This window comes from Ahaetulla prasina, chromosome 17, assembly GCF_028640845.1.
Source record: "Ahaetulla prasina isolate Xishuangbanna chromosome 17, ASM2864084v1, whole genome shotgun sequence".
Lineage (NCBI taxonomy): Eukaryota > Metazoa > Chordata > Lepidosauria > Squamata > Colubridae > Ahaetulla > Ahaetulla prasina.
In genome coordinates, this window is record NC_080555.1 from 8,346,785 (window position 1) to 8,364,185 (window position 17,401).

The 17,401-nt window shown below is 49.7% G+C and overlaps 1 protein-coding gene across 4 annotated transcripts in view; it reads left to right on the forward strand.

Moving 5' to 3' along the window:
• The window catches only part of PCNX3 (pecanex 3), a 52,515-nt gene extending 40,767 nt beyond the window's left edge, over positions 1–11,748 (forward strand). For 2 of the 4 annotated variants that reach the window (XM_058160393.1, XM_058160395.1), the window contains 8 exons: positions 2,613–2,861; positions 2,999–3,102; positions 3,637–3,784; positions 4,761–4,991; positions 5,729–6,003; positions 7,363–7,556; positions 9,586–9,995; positions 11,081–11,748. In XM_058160393.1, coding sequence (XP_058016376.1) covers positions 2,613–2,861; positions 2,999–3,102; positions 3,637–3,784; positions 4,761–4,991; positions 5,729–6,003; positions 7,363–7,556; positions 9,586–9,995; positions 11,081–11,278 — 1,809 coding nt within the window. In that variant the 3' untranslated portion in view covers positions 11,279–11,748. Of the gene's footprint in view, positions 1–2,612; positions 2,862–2,998; positions 3,103–3,636; positions 3,785–4,760; positions 4,992–5,728; positions 6,004–7,362; positions 7,557–9,585; positions 9,996–11,080 lie in introns of those variants that run through there. The other 2 variants (XM_058160394.1, XM_058160396.1) reach the window with 2 other exon arrangements.
• Positions 11,749–17,401: the final 5,653 nt, after the last annotated feature.

Consider the following 17,401-nt stretch of genomic DNA (forward strand, 5'->3'; position numbering starts at 1 on the left):
CAGGAGTCCAAGTTGTGATTTCAGCGACAGAGTCCGATATCAGCAAACTAGATGAGACTTTGCTTGACTCAAGGTTGGAATGCCAAAAGCAGGTCCTTTATATAGGCTGTGGGGTGTGGCTTCATGACTCAGCATTTATCCAGGCCTGCCCCTCCTTTCCTTCTGCTGGCGTCGCCTCTCAGATCTCCGGAAGCGAGGATCCTCCTACTATGAATTCTTTTCAGCTGGATCTGCTGTCAGTAATTCCAGCACGTGGCTAGCTTCCTGCTCACACGCTGTAGGAGTGAACTTTATCGGGCTTGTCTGTTCACTCCTGATATCCTCTCCCGGCATGGGGGCGGCGGGGGGGGGGGGGCTGGAGGCATGACAGGCCATTCATCTTCATTATCAGACTCGGAGTCTGATAACAGGCCCGGGTGGAGACGGGAGGGGCCTGGCTGAGGAGAGGAGGGAGGACGAGGCACAAGACCCTTTACCATTCTAGAATAGAATTAGAATTAGAATAAGAATAAGCACGTATCGCCTATGCCCAAAATTGGACGAATGAAAATCCACCAACAGAGGAAGAACTAATTAAAAAAAAATATTAGAATGTGCAGAGATGGACAAACTTACAAAACAAATTAAAGAGAAAGAGGAGACAGAATATGATAAGGTCTGGAGCAAATAGTATGAATGGTTAGAAAATAGGAACGGTAGATAAATAAAAGTAGAGTAAGATAGAACTGAAATATGTGTAAAAAATAGGAAAAGACTGTCTTGAATAGCTGCTATCTACATAATGTTGTATGTTTTGTCTTTCGTTTTAATGTGTTTTAAAAATAAAAAACTTTACCAAAAAAAAATAGAATAAGAATAAGACAATTAGAATTAGAATTAATATTAGAATTAGAATTGGAAGGGACCTTGGAGGTCTTCTAGTCCAACCCTCGGCTCAAGCAGGAAACCCTGTACTATTCCAGACAAACATTTGTCCCCATTTCTTCTTAAAAACTCCCAATGTTGGAGCATCCACGACTTCTGGAGTTCCACCGATTAATTGTCCTCACCGTCAGGAAAATAATTAAAGAGAGAGAGGCCTCGGAATACTATAAGGTATGGAGACAATTTTATAATTGGTTAGAGAAGAGATATAGATATATAGATAGATAGATATTTAATTATATATAGTAATTAAAAAGAGAAGCAACCTGGAATTAAGGAGAAATTTCCTGACAGTGAGAACAATTAACCAGTGGAACAGCTTGCTACCAGAAGTTGTGAATGCTCCAAAACTGGAAGTTTTTAAGAAGAGGTTGGATAACCATTTGTCTGAAGTGGTGTAGGGTTTCCTGCCTAAGCAGGGGGGTTGGACTAGAAGACCTCCAAGGTCTCCTTCCAACTCTCTTATTCTGTTAAACTTCAACCGCGGACATGATTTGTATGAAACGTGATGAGGTTTGCCTGCCCTTCCTTTGACTCACCTTCCAGCAACCAGTCATAACTTTTAACCTTCCAATTGCAATAAAACCCCCACTCACCGCTACAGATCTGCCTCCCGCTCCTTCACAAAACCTAATCCCGCCCAGCCTTCGGTTCTTTAGCCACCTTGATAAGGAAAATTGAATTTTGACACAGCAGCTTGAGGGAGGGAGGGAGGGAGGGACTGTGTTTGAAGGGTCTGGAGGTGTAGGGTGGTTTGAGCCTTAAATGACTTCAGCCATTGTGTTTTTAAATCTGGTTTTATAGCTTGCTGTGATTAACAAGCCCAGGTGAAGGTTAAATGTTTAACCCTTTAACACTTCTCTTCCTTTCCTTTTCACGTTCTTTTCTTCTTCTCTCCTCTCCCTTCCTTCCTTCCTTTCTTCCTTCCTTCCTTCCTTCCTATCTTCCCTTTCCCTCTCTCCCTTCCATTTCCTTCCTTCCTTCCTTCCTTATCATCTTCCCTCCCACTTCCCTTTCCCTCCCTCCCATTACCTCCTCCCTCCCTTCCTTCCGTCTCATCTTCCCTTCCCTTCCCTTCCTCCCATTTCCTCCCTTCCTTTCTTATCATCTTCCCTCTACCTTCCCTTTCCCTTCCTCCCATTAACTCCTCCCTCCCTCCTCATCTTCCCTTTCCTCCCTCCCTTCCTTCCTTCCTTCCTTCCTTCCTTCCTCTTCCCTCCCCCTTCCCTTTCCTTACCTCCCATTACCTCTTCCCTCTCTCCCTCTCTTCCTTCTCATCTTTCCTTCCCTCCCTCCCTTGCTTCCTCCCTCTCTCCGTCCCTCTTTCTTTTTCCTTTTTTTCTTTCCTTTCTTCCCATCTTCCCTCCCTTTCTCCCATTTCCTTCGTCCCTCCGTCCCTCGTTCCTTTCCTTTTTCCTTCCTTCCTTCCTCCCTCCCTTTTCCTTTTTTTCTTCCTTCCTTCCTTCCTTCTTTCCTTCCTTCCCATTCTCTTCCTTTTTCCAACCTATCTCTCCACCCTCCCTCCTAACCTCTTTTCCTCCTTCCCCTTTCCTCCCTGTTTTCCTTCCTTCCTTCCTTCCTTCCTTCCTTCCTTCCTTCCTTCCTTCCTTCCTTCCTTCCTTCCTTCCTTCCTTCCTTCCTTCCTTCCTTCCTCTCTCCCTCCCTGGCCCCTTTCCTCTTCCCCACAGAGCATCATCTACTACGTGACCTGCTCCCCGAAGCTGGAGGAGTGGATGGGGAACGAAGGCATCCAGGAAGCCCTCCGTCCTTGCACCGCCCTCAACTACGCCGACAGCGACCCCACCTTCAACCTGAACATCGACGAAGACTACGACCACCGCATGGCGGGCATCTCCCTGGCTTCTTTCTGCAACATCTACCTCGACTGGATTCAGTTCTGCGCCGGGCGCAGGGAGAAAGTGAGTCGGGGGCCGGAGGTAAGAGAGGGGGGGACGCCAGGATTATCTTAGAATCGATTGGGAATTTGACAGCCGCTCCTAATTTCTAGAGCGTGGGATCCACGGTGGCTCTAAAATTTATCTCCCGCCTATCATCTTCCCTCCCCTTTCTGCAGGCCGTGGACCGGGAGTGGAATTCCCGCCTGGTCACCCTGTGCTTCGGACTCTGCATCCTGGGCCGCAGAGCCCTGGGAACTGCCTCCCACAGCATGTCAGCCAGGTGAGAGGAAGCCCATGTGTAGTAGAGACTTTATGGTCATTGTACTTCATGTGTACGACGAAATCGGTTTTAGCCTCACCGTGACAAAGAACGCAAACAAGATAAATAGCATAAAGAATAGTCCCTATTTTTTTTTATTTGCATTTATATCCCGCCCTTCTCCAAAGACTCAGGGCGGCTTACACTATGTCAAGCAACAATCTTCATCCATTTGTATATTATATACAAAGTCAACTTATTGCCCCCAACAATCTGGGTCCTCATTTTACCTACCTTATAAAGGATGGAAGGCTGAGTCAACCTTGGGCCTGGTGGGACTTGAACCTGCAGTAATTGCAAGCAGCTGCTGTTAATAACAGACTGCATTAGCAGTCTGAGCCACTCAAGGATCCTATGCAAGAAGTTGGGTCATGAAACGTCTGCAGGAAAACCACCAAGCTCAGAGAGAACCAAGGAGTCCATAGCATTGGACTGTCTTTGTGCAGTCCCAGGCTCCATGTTTCCTTTGGTGACCTGCCTTGTCTCTTTCCATAGCCTGGAGCCCTTCCTTTACGGTTTGCATGCCCTGTTCAAGGGCGACTTCCGAATCACGTCGCCCCGGGACGAATGGGTCTTTGCCGATATGGATCTTTTGCACCAGGTGGTGGCGCCTGGCGTGCGCATGTCCTTGAAACTACATCAGGTAAATCCAGCTCTTTCCTGTTCTTTTGACCCAAGCTGCAAAGCCTCCCACAATGGCCTCGTTTTAGGGTGGGAGGGAAGTGGAAATGCTTGAGAGAGTCCGTTTGGTGTACCGGTGAAGATACCTGGCTAGAAAATGGGAGATGTTGAGTTCTAGTTCTGGTTTGGGCACAAAGCCAGCTGGATGACCTTGGGCCAATCACCAGGTGACGGTGAGTTCTAGTTCCACCTTAGGCATGAAAGCCAGCTGGGTGACTTTGAGCCAATCAGCAGGAGACAGTAATTTCTAATGCCACTTTAGGCATGAAAGCCAGCTGGGTAACTTTGGGCCAGTCACCAGGTGACGGTGAGTTCTAGTGTCACTTTAAGCCATGAAAGCCAGCTGGATAACTTTGAGCGAATCACCCGGAGACCAAGAGTTCTAGTTCCACCTTAGGCATGAAAGCCAGCTGTGTGACTTTGGGGCTATCACCAGGAGACCGTGAGTTCTAGTTCTGCTTTAAGCCATGAAAGCCAGCTGGGTAACTGATCCAGTCACCAGGAGACCAGGAGTTCTAGTTCCGCTTTAGGCATGAAAGCCATCTGGGTGATTTTGGGCCAACCACTAGGAGCAAAAAACCAAATATGTGATCTTGGGCCAGCCACTCTCTCAGCCCTAGGAAGGAGGCAATGGCAAACCCCTTCGGAAAAATTTTGCCAAGAAAATACACCTGGGACTCCTCCAGGTGTATTGGACACAATTGAATGGAAGAAAAAGAAATGAGAAATGCTGTGTGTGTGTGTGTGTGTAAGTGTGTGTAATCCAGCAAAATACCTGGCAGTTTATTAAAACTTTATGCTGGGGCACTGCTGAGGATTCTGGGACTTGAAGTCTGCCGATTGAGAAACGCTGCAAAATGGGGAAATTCTGGAAATTGGGGGTTGCTCTTCCCCCTCACCCGCCATTGACGTGGCACCTCCCCTCCCTCCTTCGCCAGGACCACTTCACCTCCCCGGATGAATACGACGACCTGGCGGTGCTGTATGACGCCATCAAGTCCAACAAGGAGAAAATGGTGATTTCCCACGAGGGGGACCCCGCCTGGCGTAGCGCCATCCTCACCAACACGCCCGCCCTGCTGGCCCTTCGCCACGTGATGGATGACGCCAGCGACGAATACAAGATCATCATGCTGAACAAGAGATACCTGGGCTTTCGGGTCATCAAGGTAGGGCAGACGGAGGATGGCGGAAACTTGCCAAAGGCACTTATCCCCAGATAAATATCCATCCATCCATCCATCTATCTATCATCTATTTGGCAATCTAGCGATCTATCTTGTCTGTCTGTATCATTTATCTATCATCTCTATCTCTCATCTATCTATCAATCTATTCTATCTAATCTATCTATCTCATTTATCATCTCTATCATTTATGTGTATCTATTTATCTCTATATCTCTCTGTATTTATCCATATCTATTATCTATCTAATTTACTGTATCTATATCTCTTCATCCATCCATCCATCCCTATCTATCTATCTCTATGTGTCTTTATCTCTCTCTCTCTCTGTCCTATATCTATCTATCTAACGATCTCTTTAACGATCTCTTTATCTATCTATATCATCTATCTATCTATGTGTCTTCTATCTATCTATCTATCTATCTATCTATCTATCTATCTATCATCTCTATCATCTATCTATCTCTATGTGTCTTTATCTATCTGTCTGTCTGTCTGTCTATCTATCATCAAACTACAGTATCCATTTACAGTGTCTCTGTCTACCTACCTACCTATCATCCATCCATCCATCCATCCATCCATCTATCCATCGGTCTGTCTATCTATCTATCTATCTATCTATCTATCTATCTATCTATCTATCTATCTATCTATCTATCTATCTATCTATCTATCCATCTATATCTAAACTTTCCTTCTGTTCCCTGGCCCAGGTGAACAGGGAATGCGTGCGAGGCTTATGGGCCGGACAGCAGCAGGAGCTGGTCTTCCTCCGGAATCGGAACCCGGAACGCGGCAGCATCCAGAACGCCAAGCAGGCGCTGCGCAACATGATCAACTCCTCCTGCGACCAGCCCATCGGCTACCCCATCTACGTTTCCCCGCTGACCACGTCTTATGCCGGCAGCCACCCCCAGCTGCGCTCGCTTTGGGGCGGCCCCGTCAGCTTGCACAACATCTCCGCCTGGTTCATTCGGAGCTGGGAGAGGTGAGGCAGGGGATGGGGGAGGGAGGGAAATCCTGCACCCACCTGGGCTAAGTTGTGGGTGAGGACTGCCAGTTTTGATCCCGAAGGAAGGAAAAATACATTGGCCCAGCAAAAGGTCCGGTCAGTGTTTACTGATCAAAACGGGTGGGACAGGGTTTGGGGTCTTGGGAGCCAAGGGTGGGCTGCTGGGGTTCGCAGGGGTTCGGGAGAATCTCTAGCTAAGATTTGGGGATTCGGAGAACCCCCAAATCCCACTCCTGGCTGGCCTCGCCCACCCCACCCCTCCCAGGAATCCCTACACGGCCCATTTTGGATGCAGGTAAGTGCAGGGCTTGGGGAGGGCAAAAAATGGGCCTACTGTTTCCGGCCTCCAGAAGGCCTCCGGAGCCTGGGGAGGCCGTTTTTGCCCTCCCAGAGCCTCGAGTGAAGCCTCCGGAGATTGGGGAGGGCAAAAATCCACCCCCTCCCCCCGTGGTGCAGGAGGCTGACTAGGCCATGGCCACCCCCACCCAGAGAACCCCTTGCTAAAATTTTTGAAGCCCACCCCTGTTGGGATCCCCTCTGACTTCTTGAGCAGACTTCTCCAGCTTCAGCAGGGGATTGGACTAGAAGACCTCCAAGGTCCCTTCCAGCTCTATCCGGATTGATTAACTGGTTTCCCCATTTCCTTTTCTGGAAGGGCCGGGAATGCCTCTGTGTTTGGCTTTTGGCAGGAGAGCGGGGGGGGCGAGGGGCTGTAAAGGCCCATCCTCACATTGTAGGTCTTTTACAACGGTTTGGGGGTGCCTGCCTGCAACTGGGGCGCCGCTAAGGACTTGCCACCCCTTTCCTTCACTTTACAAAGCCTTAGTACGACCACAGTTGGAATATTACATCCAGTTTTTGATCACCACATTATAAAAAAAGGTGTTGAGACTCTAGAAAGAGTGCAGAGAAGAACAAGCAAGATGATTAGGGGGCTGGAAGCTAAAACATACGATGAATGGTTGCAGGAACTAGGCATGTCTAGTTTAAAAAAAAGAAAGACCAGGGGAGACATGATAGCAGCATTCGAATATTTGAGGGGCTGCCACAAAGAGGAAAGGGTCAACCTATTCTCCAAAGCACCTGAGGGCAGGACAAGAAGCAATGGGTGGAAACTAATTAAGGAGAGAAGCAACCTGGAACTAAGGAGAAATTCCTGACAGTGAGAACAACTAATCAGTGCTCCATCACGGGAGGCTTTCAAGAAGAGATTGGACAGCCATTTGCTTGGAATAGTCTAGGGCTTCCTGCCTGAGCAGGGGGTTCGACTAGAAGACCTCCAAGGTCCCTTCCAATTCCGTTCTTCTATGTTCAATGTCCTCTTTTGCCCTGCAGGTTGCAAAAAGGCTGCGGAGCCGGCTGCAACAGCGGAGGCAACATCGAAGATTCAGATTGTGGTGGGGGCTCATCTCTCAGCAATAACCCCGCCGGGCATAGCGCCCAGGTCCCCGGAAGCACGGTTCACAATGCTGGGCCGGCGGCTGGGAACCCCACTGAGCCGCCGGCCACGGGTTCCCAATCTCAGGCAGGTAAGAAAACTTTCCGGGAAGGTGGCCAGGTTGGGAGGAAGAATCGGGAAGCCTGGTTGGGGGTGAACTCTTTGAGGCGTGATTTAAAGCAGGGGTGTGCAACCTTGGCGACTTTAAAACCGGTGTGTCAGTTTTGGAAGGCAATTTTCTTTTTTGCTTCTTAACTGCCACATATTTTAGCTGGGGAAATTGGGAGGGGGTTGTTGTTGGAGCGGTAGAAAGTTAGTCATAACAATATTCCGTATTCAAGGGCATCCTGCATCTGATGGAGACTGCCTGAAGATTGTATCCAGTTGAGTGTGAAGAGTTGATTGGACAATGTGATGAACTTGTGGATGTGGGGCAGGGGCTGTGAACTGTCAACTGGGTGTGGAAAACCCGGAAGCTTTCAGTTTCGGGTTTTCCCAGCTGTGCCAACACGACATCTCTACTAAATTGGAACTTCGAGGAACCTCAAGCTTCAGAGCTTTATTTCGTTGGGGGTGTTCCTTGGAACTCTGACACGGTGGACTTCAACTCCCAGAATTCCCCCAGCCAGCGCATGGTAGCTGAGGGAATTCTGGGTGTTGAAATCCACCGGTTTTAAAGTCGCCAAGGTTGGACACAGTGCTGCAATTCAACCGGTGTAACAACCGGTTCGGGCGTACAGTGCGTTTGAAAACAGCTCTAAAACTTACTGGTGTAACAACTGGTTCGCTGCGCGTGTGCGCATGCACAGTATGTTTAAAAACAACTCTAAAACTTACCTTCTACTGCAGCCCCGGTGAGTAAAACAGCTGAGGTGCGGCAAGCCACTCTACCGCGCCTATCAGCTGGGCTTCAAACAAAGGAAATATAGGTCAATATAGCGCAGGAGCGGGCGGGTGGGCCCAGCTGATCGTTGGAGTGAACCGGTTTGCTTTCAGCTGATCATCGGAGCTAACGGTTTGCCCAAACCGGCTGAATCTCATCCCTGGTTGGACATCCCTGATTTCAAGCAACCTGCTTTACAAGCAAGAGAAAAAAGTGGGGTCAAAATCTTAGCTTCGGGGAACGAACAGCTGTCAGGTTTGGCTCGCTTCAGAACGAAACTCAGCCTTGCCCTCCCGAAATACCCGTTTACGCACGGCTCCTTCCACCGTGCGCCTCCCTCTGCGCTCCGAAGCCGGGTTCCCCCCAACACAGTTGGCACTGCCCAGCGAAATAGATGATCAAGAGGCGATGCTGGTGGGAATCGAGCCGTCTCCGGAAGCATCTTGGCTCAGCCAGAGGTCCGTCCTCTGCCAACCCAGCCTTCTTCCTGACCCAAGCTTGATGCTTGTGGGTTGCACTTGAGTGGGGAAGCTTGTAAAAACGTTTTGATGCTCGTTTTACAGAAATGGAGAGATAATAAAAAGAGCTGATCGCAGATCTAGGAAGGAGTAGAAGAATGCTTGTTTAAAACTAGGAGAAAAAAAGGAATTTCTGGACTGTGAGAACAGTTAAATCAGTGGAACATCTTGCCTCGGCGTGAAATCCAGCAGATTCTGACAGGTTCTGGAGAACCAGTAGCGGAAATTTTGAGTAGTTTGGAGAACCGGCAAATACCACCTCCGGCTGGCCCCAGAGTAGGGTGGGAATGGAGATTTTGCAGTATCCTTCCCTTGCCACGCCCACCAAGCCACACCCACAGAACCAGTAGTAAAAAAATTTGGATTTCACCACTGGCTTGCCTTCAGAAGTTGTAAGTCCAGACTCGTTTAGTTTCTGTTTTTAGAGCTTCTGCACAGACTCAGTTGCCTAAGCCATGCCCAGACTTCTTCCTTAAGTTTCTGTTTCCAAAACAAGCCCTATTGGCTGACCTGTTACCATGCCTTCCCATTGGCTGATCTAGTCCAGTCCATGAATATTCATACTCTTGACAGTGTGACGGGAGCTCACCCCGTCCCGCAGCAGCAACCGGGTCTCGAACGCGAGCCTGCCGATCGTTCAGCCCAGTGTCCTAACCACCTGAGCTGCTGCGTTCCCATCCCCAAACTGCCCTGATAGCCCTTCCTTGTTCTCTCCGCAGAATCCGATCCCAGCCTTCCTCCTCCGAGCCAGAGCTGGCTGGTCCAGCCCCAGCTAAGCCAGACCGACGGACGTCCCCCGCCGACCCCCGCTGCGTCGTGGCCTCCGGGCCCGCATTTCCTGGGAAGCCAGCTTTCCTGCGCCAGCTCCTTGGCATCCGTAGCCGAGGGCACAGGACGTACCCCCCTGCCTCTCCACCCCAGTCTCGGGACTCTCTCCCCTTTTGTCTACGAGGGTCTCTGCAGCAAGTGGAGCCTGCCAACCCGCAAAGGACTGAACGGGTTAGGGGGCAGCGAGAGCGAATTCCCGCCTGGAACTCCACCACCTCACCCAAAGGACAGCTCTTCTATAGCGTCTAACGCTGTTGCCGCCTTGGGGACACACAGCATCGGAGGGAGCCCTAAACCTCAGGTAGGTCATTCTCCCACTCCCATTGCTCCCACACAATTCCTCCCGTCTTTTTTTTTTTTTTTTAACATGGACTCACACGTACAAAAGGCCATCTGACTCCTTTGTCATTCACCCCCCAAGATCCTGAGAAAGCTTGAGAAAGCCGAGCAGGGTTTCACGATTCTCCGTCATTTAATCAGCTGCTAAGCGCCGTAGTAGCACTGTGGTCAGAAAGGCAGTATTGCAGGCCAATTCTGACCACTGCCAAGAGTTCAATCCTGACCGGCTCAAGGTCGACTCAGCCTTCCGTCCGTCCGAGGTCGGTAAAATGAGAACCCAGATTGTTGGGGGCAACAGGCTGACTTTGTAAACCTCCTTAGAGGAGGCTGTAAAGCACTATAACCGTGACGGCGAACCTATGGCACGCGTGCCCGAAGTGGTGGGCGGTGCCATGTCGCCTGGCGTGCACGGCGTTGCCCGTCCCTCTTCTGGGTCTCTGGCGCGCCTGCGCGTGCAACGATCAGCTGGCCTTTTTGCAAGCGGCAGTGCTGGAAACTGGAAGAGCTGGTCTTCCGTTTAACTGCGTGCCACCCAGCTGATCATTACGCACGCATGCGCGCCGGGAGCCCAGATGAGTAGCTGGCTGAAACCGGAAGTTCAGTAGCTGAAACCGGAAGTTTATTTTTGGGGATGCGCCCTGGGCAGCTCCTCTTCCGGGTTGCGGCCCAGATGCGCGCGCCATCACTGCACTATAAAGTGGTCTATAAGTCTAAATGCTATTGCTATTCCATTCCATTGCTTTCCATTCTATAAGTATAGACTTATATACCGCAGAATCCTTTTCCATTCCATTCCCGTGGCGGCGCGGTGGTTAGAATGCAGTATTGCAGACTTAATTCTGCCGACCGCCAGCAGTTCGATCCTGACCAGCTCATGGTTTGTTTTTAGGTGTGTTTTTTTTTCTTTTAATGGAAGCAAGCCGGTTTAGCCGTCCCTGTTAAACTCCCACCAATGTTTGCAGCCATTCACCCGTTCTAAAAACGTAAAAGCGATCTTCCTTCCATCCACCTCTATAACATCGCGCTTCCTCTCCCTTTCTCCCGCAGGCTCCCGTCCCAGGACCAGTCCCCGAGGCTGCCACCAGCACCCCTAGCCCGCTGCCTCTGGAACCCGCCTCCCCGGCTGCCCCTCAAGAAGACTCTGTGCTCCCCGAGCCGGACCCTCTGGTGGCCGAATGGGGCCGGCAACGAGAAGACGAAGACAGTCCCGCGGCCGGCCAGCCCCTTCTGGATCATCAATATTGAATTAGAAGTGGGGCGGGGGGGGGGGGGCCCGCACACTCTTGACGTCCTACAGAACTACGGGCTGGTCCCGTTTGACTCTTCGTGGCTTCCCCCATCCGGACACCCATCAGTCCGGCCCGCTCTTCTGTTCATTCAGACAAACCGGCGTAAACCATCTTTTTTTTTTTGTCTGCAAGACCAAGGACAAGCAATACGGGCTATTTCAGCCTTGCCTGCAATTTTTGTTTTTTTTTTTCATTTGCACCTCCGTCCTTCCACCATCTCCGACCCACTGCCTCCCCCTCCCCACACACACACACACACCCCAAAATACCTTACACTCGCCTGCAGGGGCAGGCTCCTACCCACCCACCCTGCCAATCACAAGGACCTGCCTTGCTCGCGCGTTGAGTGATGTTCAAGGCTTAGTCCCCCTCCTTTTTTTTTCTTCCCCCCCCCACTGCTCTTGTCGTCCCTCGGGGTTAATAATAACGGTAATAATTCTTTTCGTTTTGTTTTGGTTTTTTTTTTCCCCCACCCCGTCTTCCCCCTCCCAGGACCGTGGATTTTTTTTTGGGTGGGTGGGGGGGATGTTGGTTGGGAAAATTACAACACAGGATGGGTGCGGGGGGGAAACCACAGCAACCGATGAACCTCGACGTTCAGGATTTGGAAAAAAAAAGCGGGGAACGACGCGAGATGTAGGTTGTTGGGGTGTCTTTGCAGAAAAGGGAAAAGGAGAATTCGATAGGTTTGGGGGTGTTTATATTTTCTCATTTCTCTCTTTAATGTCTGTGGAGATTCTCAAGTCCTCCTGGTCGTGGTTTTCCCAAAGGTTCTTTTTTTTCCCAAGAGTTTCTGAGTTGTTGTTTTTTTCTTTGAAGATGTTTCGCTTCTCATCCGAGAAGCTTCTTCAGTTCTGGCTGGATGGTGGAGAATGGAAGGATTGATACCCATTGCAGGGAGCTGGTCGTTTGCATCCTTTTAGAGGGTCGTTGAGGCCACTTGGAGGTTTATCTGTGTGTTCTGTCCCCCCTCGCCTCAGTCCGAGCGATGACTTAATTAGCCGGCACTATCAGCTCTGGCAGCAAACTAGCGAGCGTCTGCCAAGTGTCTCTGTTATCTCCCTCGATGCCGATGAGTCAACAAACAGTACTTCAGCTCTAGTCAAGCAGTTGATTTGCCTGCTACGAAGAGGCATAGCAGCCCTCGCTGCTTTTATATCCTGTGGAGTGTGGCTCCATGACTCAGCACTTCCTAGGCCTGCCCCACCCCTGCTTCTATTGTTCCCGCCTCTCCTGCCTATGAAACCTAGGGTCCAGCCAGGCCTGATTGCCATCAGCCGTGTCCCGGGGGGGGTGAAGAGTCAGGGGACGGAGGCCTCGTTATCTCCTCCATCTGGCCTGCTTCTGGCTCCTGGAGCTGAGCCAGGGAAGCCGGTGCTCCCGAGGTAAGTCCTGACGGCCCTTCCCCCTCACTTTCCAAGTCACTTTCTGGCAGGGGGCCCAGCTCGGGGGGGCGCAGACACAACACTGTGTCCTTAGAGTCACAGGACTACGGGAACCATTTGCACCACTCGGGGGACCCTGAGAACACAGATAAAATTCCAAGTGGCCTCAACAACCCTCTAAAAGGATGCAGATGACCAGCTGTCTGCAAGGAGTATCAATCCTTCCGTTCCCCACCATCCAAGTCAGAGCTGAAGAAGCTTCTGGGATGAGAAGCGAAACGTCTTCAAAGAAAGAAAGAAAAAACCCAGAAAGTCGAGTTGCCTCTTGGAAAAAAACAATAACAACAACAACAACCCAACTTTGGGATTGTCTCTGAATTCTTTCTGGCTTCCTTCCTCGATTTTGCAGTCAAAACAAAGAGCAGCAAATCTGAAATTTTAATTTCACCCGGAGGTAGAATCCTGGGATGAAAAACATCTCTCATTTTTCCAAGCTTTTGCGGGAAGGGGTTGGGAAGTTGCTGGCTGGCCTGGCAACAAGTGGGAAATTCTCACCCGCGTTGATGATGTCCGTCTCTGTGTTACTTAGCAAAAAGCCCAGCGGTTCAAGGAGTTGTGTGAACGCAACTTATTGCAAAAAAATAATAATAATTGAATTTCAGAATTCTGCCTTCAGAAATCATGGGCTGGAGGTTTTTTTAAGAAGAGGCCAGTCAGTCACTTATCTGAGATGATATAGGGTCTCCTGCTTGAGCAGGGGGCTGGACTAGAAGACCTCCAAGGTCCCTTCCAGCTCCTATTCTATTCTATTCTATTCCATTCCTATTCCTATTCCTGTTCCTATTCTCTTCTCTTCTATTTTCATTCTGTTATTCTATTCTCCATATTTTATATTCTTATTTTCTATATACTATTTTATAGACATTCTATTCTATCGTTATTCATTGTTATTCTATTCTATTTTCATTCTGTTATTCTATTCTCCGTATTTTATATTCTATTTTATAGTCATTCTATCCTATTGTTATTCATTCTGTCATTCTATTCTATTCTCCATATTTTATATTCTATTTTCTATTTTATAGACATTCTATCCTATTGTTATTCATTGTTACTCTATTTTCTATATTCTGTTTTGTATACATTCTATTCTATTGTTATTCATCATTATTCTATTCTATTTTCATTCTATCATTCTATTCTCCACATTTTACATTCTATTTTCTATATTCTATTTTATATAGATTCTATTCTATTATGTTATTCATTCTGTTACGCAATTCTATTTTATTATTCATTGTTACTCATTATGTTTCTGTTCCGTTCCGTTCCGTTCCATTCTATTCTATTTTATTCTATTCTATTCTAATTAATCTAATCTAATCTAGCCCAGAGGTTACTTTATACGAACTCGACCTTCCAATTAGATGCTCTTTGGGCCCTGTCTGAAGTGCAAGTTTGGGTCCCAAACATTTTCACCCCCTTTGTCTTCTCTCCAAGATTTCACTTTAGCAATATTAAAAAGTGGTGGGAGGCATTTTAAACTATCGCTCCGGTTAATTAAGACCCAGAAAGAGAAAAGGTCATTCAAAGGTGTTTTCCTGCGCTGACCGGGTGCCGAGCGCCTTAACCGGTAATGCAACATCCACTATGTTTCCCATTAAAGTAGGGGCAAGTTGGCGCCTCCTCCCCTGGACAAAAAAGGCACATTCAAGGTTACCCCTACTGAAAGACAAAAGCCAATCTGCAGGTACTCCTCCGCTTACGACCGCAGTTCAACCCAACGTTGCTAAGCAAGACAGTTAAGGGAGTTTCCCCTCTTTTACGACCTTGCCCCCCAATGGTTAAGCAAATCACTGCAGCTGATTAATCTTAGTAAGGTTAGGATTGTTAAATCCACCGGGCTTCCCCCTTGACTTCTGTTGCTAAGCGAGACGGTCGTTGAGTGAGTTTTGCCCCGGGTTTTTGCAACCCACCGTGTTAAAACGAATCACTGCCACGGTTAAGTGAGTCGCACGGTGGTTAAAATAAACCTGACTTCCTCACGGACGCCGCTTGTCCCCAAAGGGGAGGATCACGTGACCTCGGGACACTGCGACCGTCATAACTATGAATCAAGTTTCCAAGCGTCTGAACTTTGATCGCGCGACCGTGGGGACGACGACGACGCCGCCAACGGTCGTATGTGTGAAAAACCATCCCGAGCCACGTTTTTTTTTGTAGTCCCCTTGTGGCAACTCCAGTCCTTCAACAAACCGTTGTAAACCAAGGACCACCTGTACAGGCACGGTGGCGCAATGGTTAGAGTGCAGTCCTGCAGGCTACTTCTGCTGCCTGCAATTTGGCAGTTCAAATCTCAGCAGGCTCCAGGTTGACTCAGCCTTCCGTCCTTCCGAGGTGGGTAAAATGAGGACCCAGATTGTTGGAGACAATTATGCTGACTCTGTAAACCGCTTAGGGAGGGCTGTAAAAGCACTATGAAGCGGTATATAAGTCTAAGTGCTATTGCTGTTTTCCTTCCTTCCTTCCTTCCTTCCTTCCTTCCTTCCTTCCTTCCTTCCTTCCTTCCTTCCTTCCTTCCCAGTGGTTAGAATGCAGTATTTTCTGCTAATTCTGCCCACGATCAGGAGTTTCATCCTGACCAGCTCAAGGTTGACTCAGCCTTCCGTCCTTCGGAGGTCACTAAAATGAGAACCCAGATTGCTTGGGGCAAGATGCTGACTCTGTAACCCGCTTAAGAGAGGGTACTACACCACCGTGAAGCAGTATATAAGTGCTATTGCTACCTCTTAATCCTCCCCCCTCCACCTTCTTTCCTCCGTCCCTTCCTTCCTTCCATCCATCCATCTCTCAATCTTCCTCCCCCCACCTTCTGTCCTTCAAACTCCCCTTCCTTCCTTCCTTCCTTCCTTCCTTCCTTCCTTCCTTCCTTCCTTCCTTCCTTCCTTCCTTCTCATTCCCATCTCCTCCCTCCCTCCCTGTGGTTAGAATGCAGGATTGCAGCTAACTCTGCCCACAGTCAGGAGTTCGATCCTGACCAGGTCAAGGTCGACTCAGCCTTCCGTCCTTCTGAGATGGGTAAGATGAGAACCTAGATTGTTGGGGGCAAGAGGCTGACTCAGTAAACCGCTTAGAGAGGGTTGCGAAGGCACTGCAAAGCCATATATAAGTCTAAGTGCTATTGCTATCTTCCTTCCTTCCCTCCTTCCTTCTTTCCTTCCCTCCTTCCCTCCCTCTCTCCCTCCTTCCTTCCCAGTGATTAGAATGCAAGTATTGCAGGCTAACTCTGCCCACTGCCAGGAGTTCAATCCTGACGGTCTCAAGGTCGATTCAGCCTTCCGTCCTTCGGAGGTGGGTAAAACGAGGACCCAGATTGTTGGGGGCAACAGGCTGACTCTATAAATCGCTTAGAGAGGGCTGCAGAGGCACTGCGAAGCGATCTAGATTCTAAGGGCTCTTGCTTTTGGACCGCAAATCTTAAGAGAGGCGTGGAGGGGGACGGGAACCTTGGTTCCGCTCCCCCTGCGGGACCTGTTAAGTTTTGCAAAGAAGCCCCTTGGCAAAAGGAGCGCTGGGGCCTGTGTGTGTGTGTGTGTGTGTGTGTGTGCCACCAGGCGCTTTGCACATGTTCAGAAGCCCGTCCTCTGGTCTTCCTCCCTTCCTTCCTCCCGCCCATCAGGAAATGTGTGTGTGTGTGAGAGAGAGAGAGACCAGGCGCTCTGCACATGTTCAGAAGCCCATCCTCCGGTCTCCCTTCCTCCCGCCCATCAGGAAATCTGTGTGTGTGTGAGAGAGAGAGAGAGACCAGGCGCTCTGCACATGTTCAGAAGCCCTTCCTCCCGCCCATCAGGAAATCTGTGTGTGTGTGAGAGAGAGAGACCAGGCGCTCTGCACATGTTCAGAAGCCCATCCTCCGGTCTTACTTCCTCCCTTCCTCCCGCCCATCAGGAAATCTGTGTGTGTGAGAGAGAGAGAGACCAGGCGCTCTGCACATGTTCAGAAGCCCATCCTCCGGTCTTCCTCCCTTCCTTCCTCCCGCCCATCAGGAAATCTGTGTATGTGTGTGAGAGAGAGAGACCAGGCGCTCTGCACATGTTCAGAAGCCCATCCTCCGGTCTTACTTCCTCCCTTCCTCCCGCCCATCAGGAAATCTGTGTGTGTGTGTGTGAGAGAGAGAGAGAGACCAGGCGCTCTGCACATGTTCAGAAGCCCATCCTCCGGTCTTCCTCCCTCCCTTCCTCCCGCCCATCAGGAAATCTGTGTGTGTGTGTGAGAGAGAGAGACCAGGCTCTTTGCACATGTTCAGAAGCTCGTCCTCCGGTCTTACTTCCTCCCTCCCTTCCTCCCGCCCATCAGGAAATCTGTGTGTGAGAGAGAGACCAGGCGCTTTGTACATGTTCAGAAGCCCATCCTCCGGTCTTCCTCCCTCCCTTCCTCCCGCCCATCAGGAAATCTGTGTGTGTGTGTGTGAGAGAGAGACCAGGCGCTCTGCACATGTTCAGAAGCCCATCCTCCGGTCTTACTCCCTCCCTCCCTCCCTTCCTCCCGCCCATCAGGAAATCTGTGTGTGTGTGAGAGAGACCAGGCGCTCTGCACATGTTCAGAAACCCGTCCTCCGGTCTTCCTTCCTTCCTCCCTCCCTCCCTCCCTCCCTCCCTTCCTCCCGCCCATCAGGAAATCTGTGTGTGTGTGAG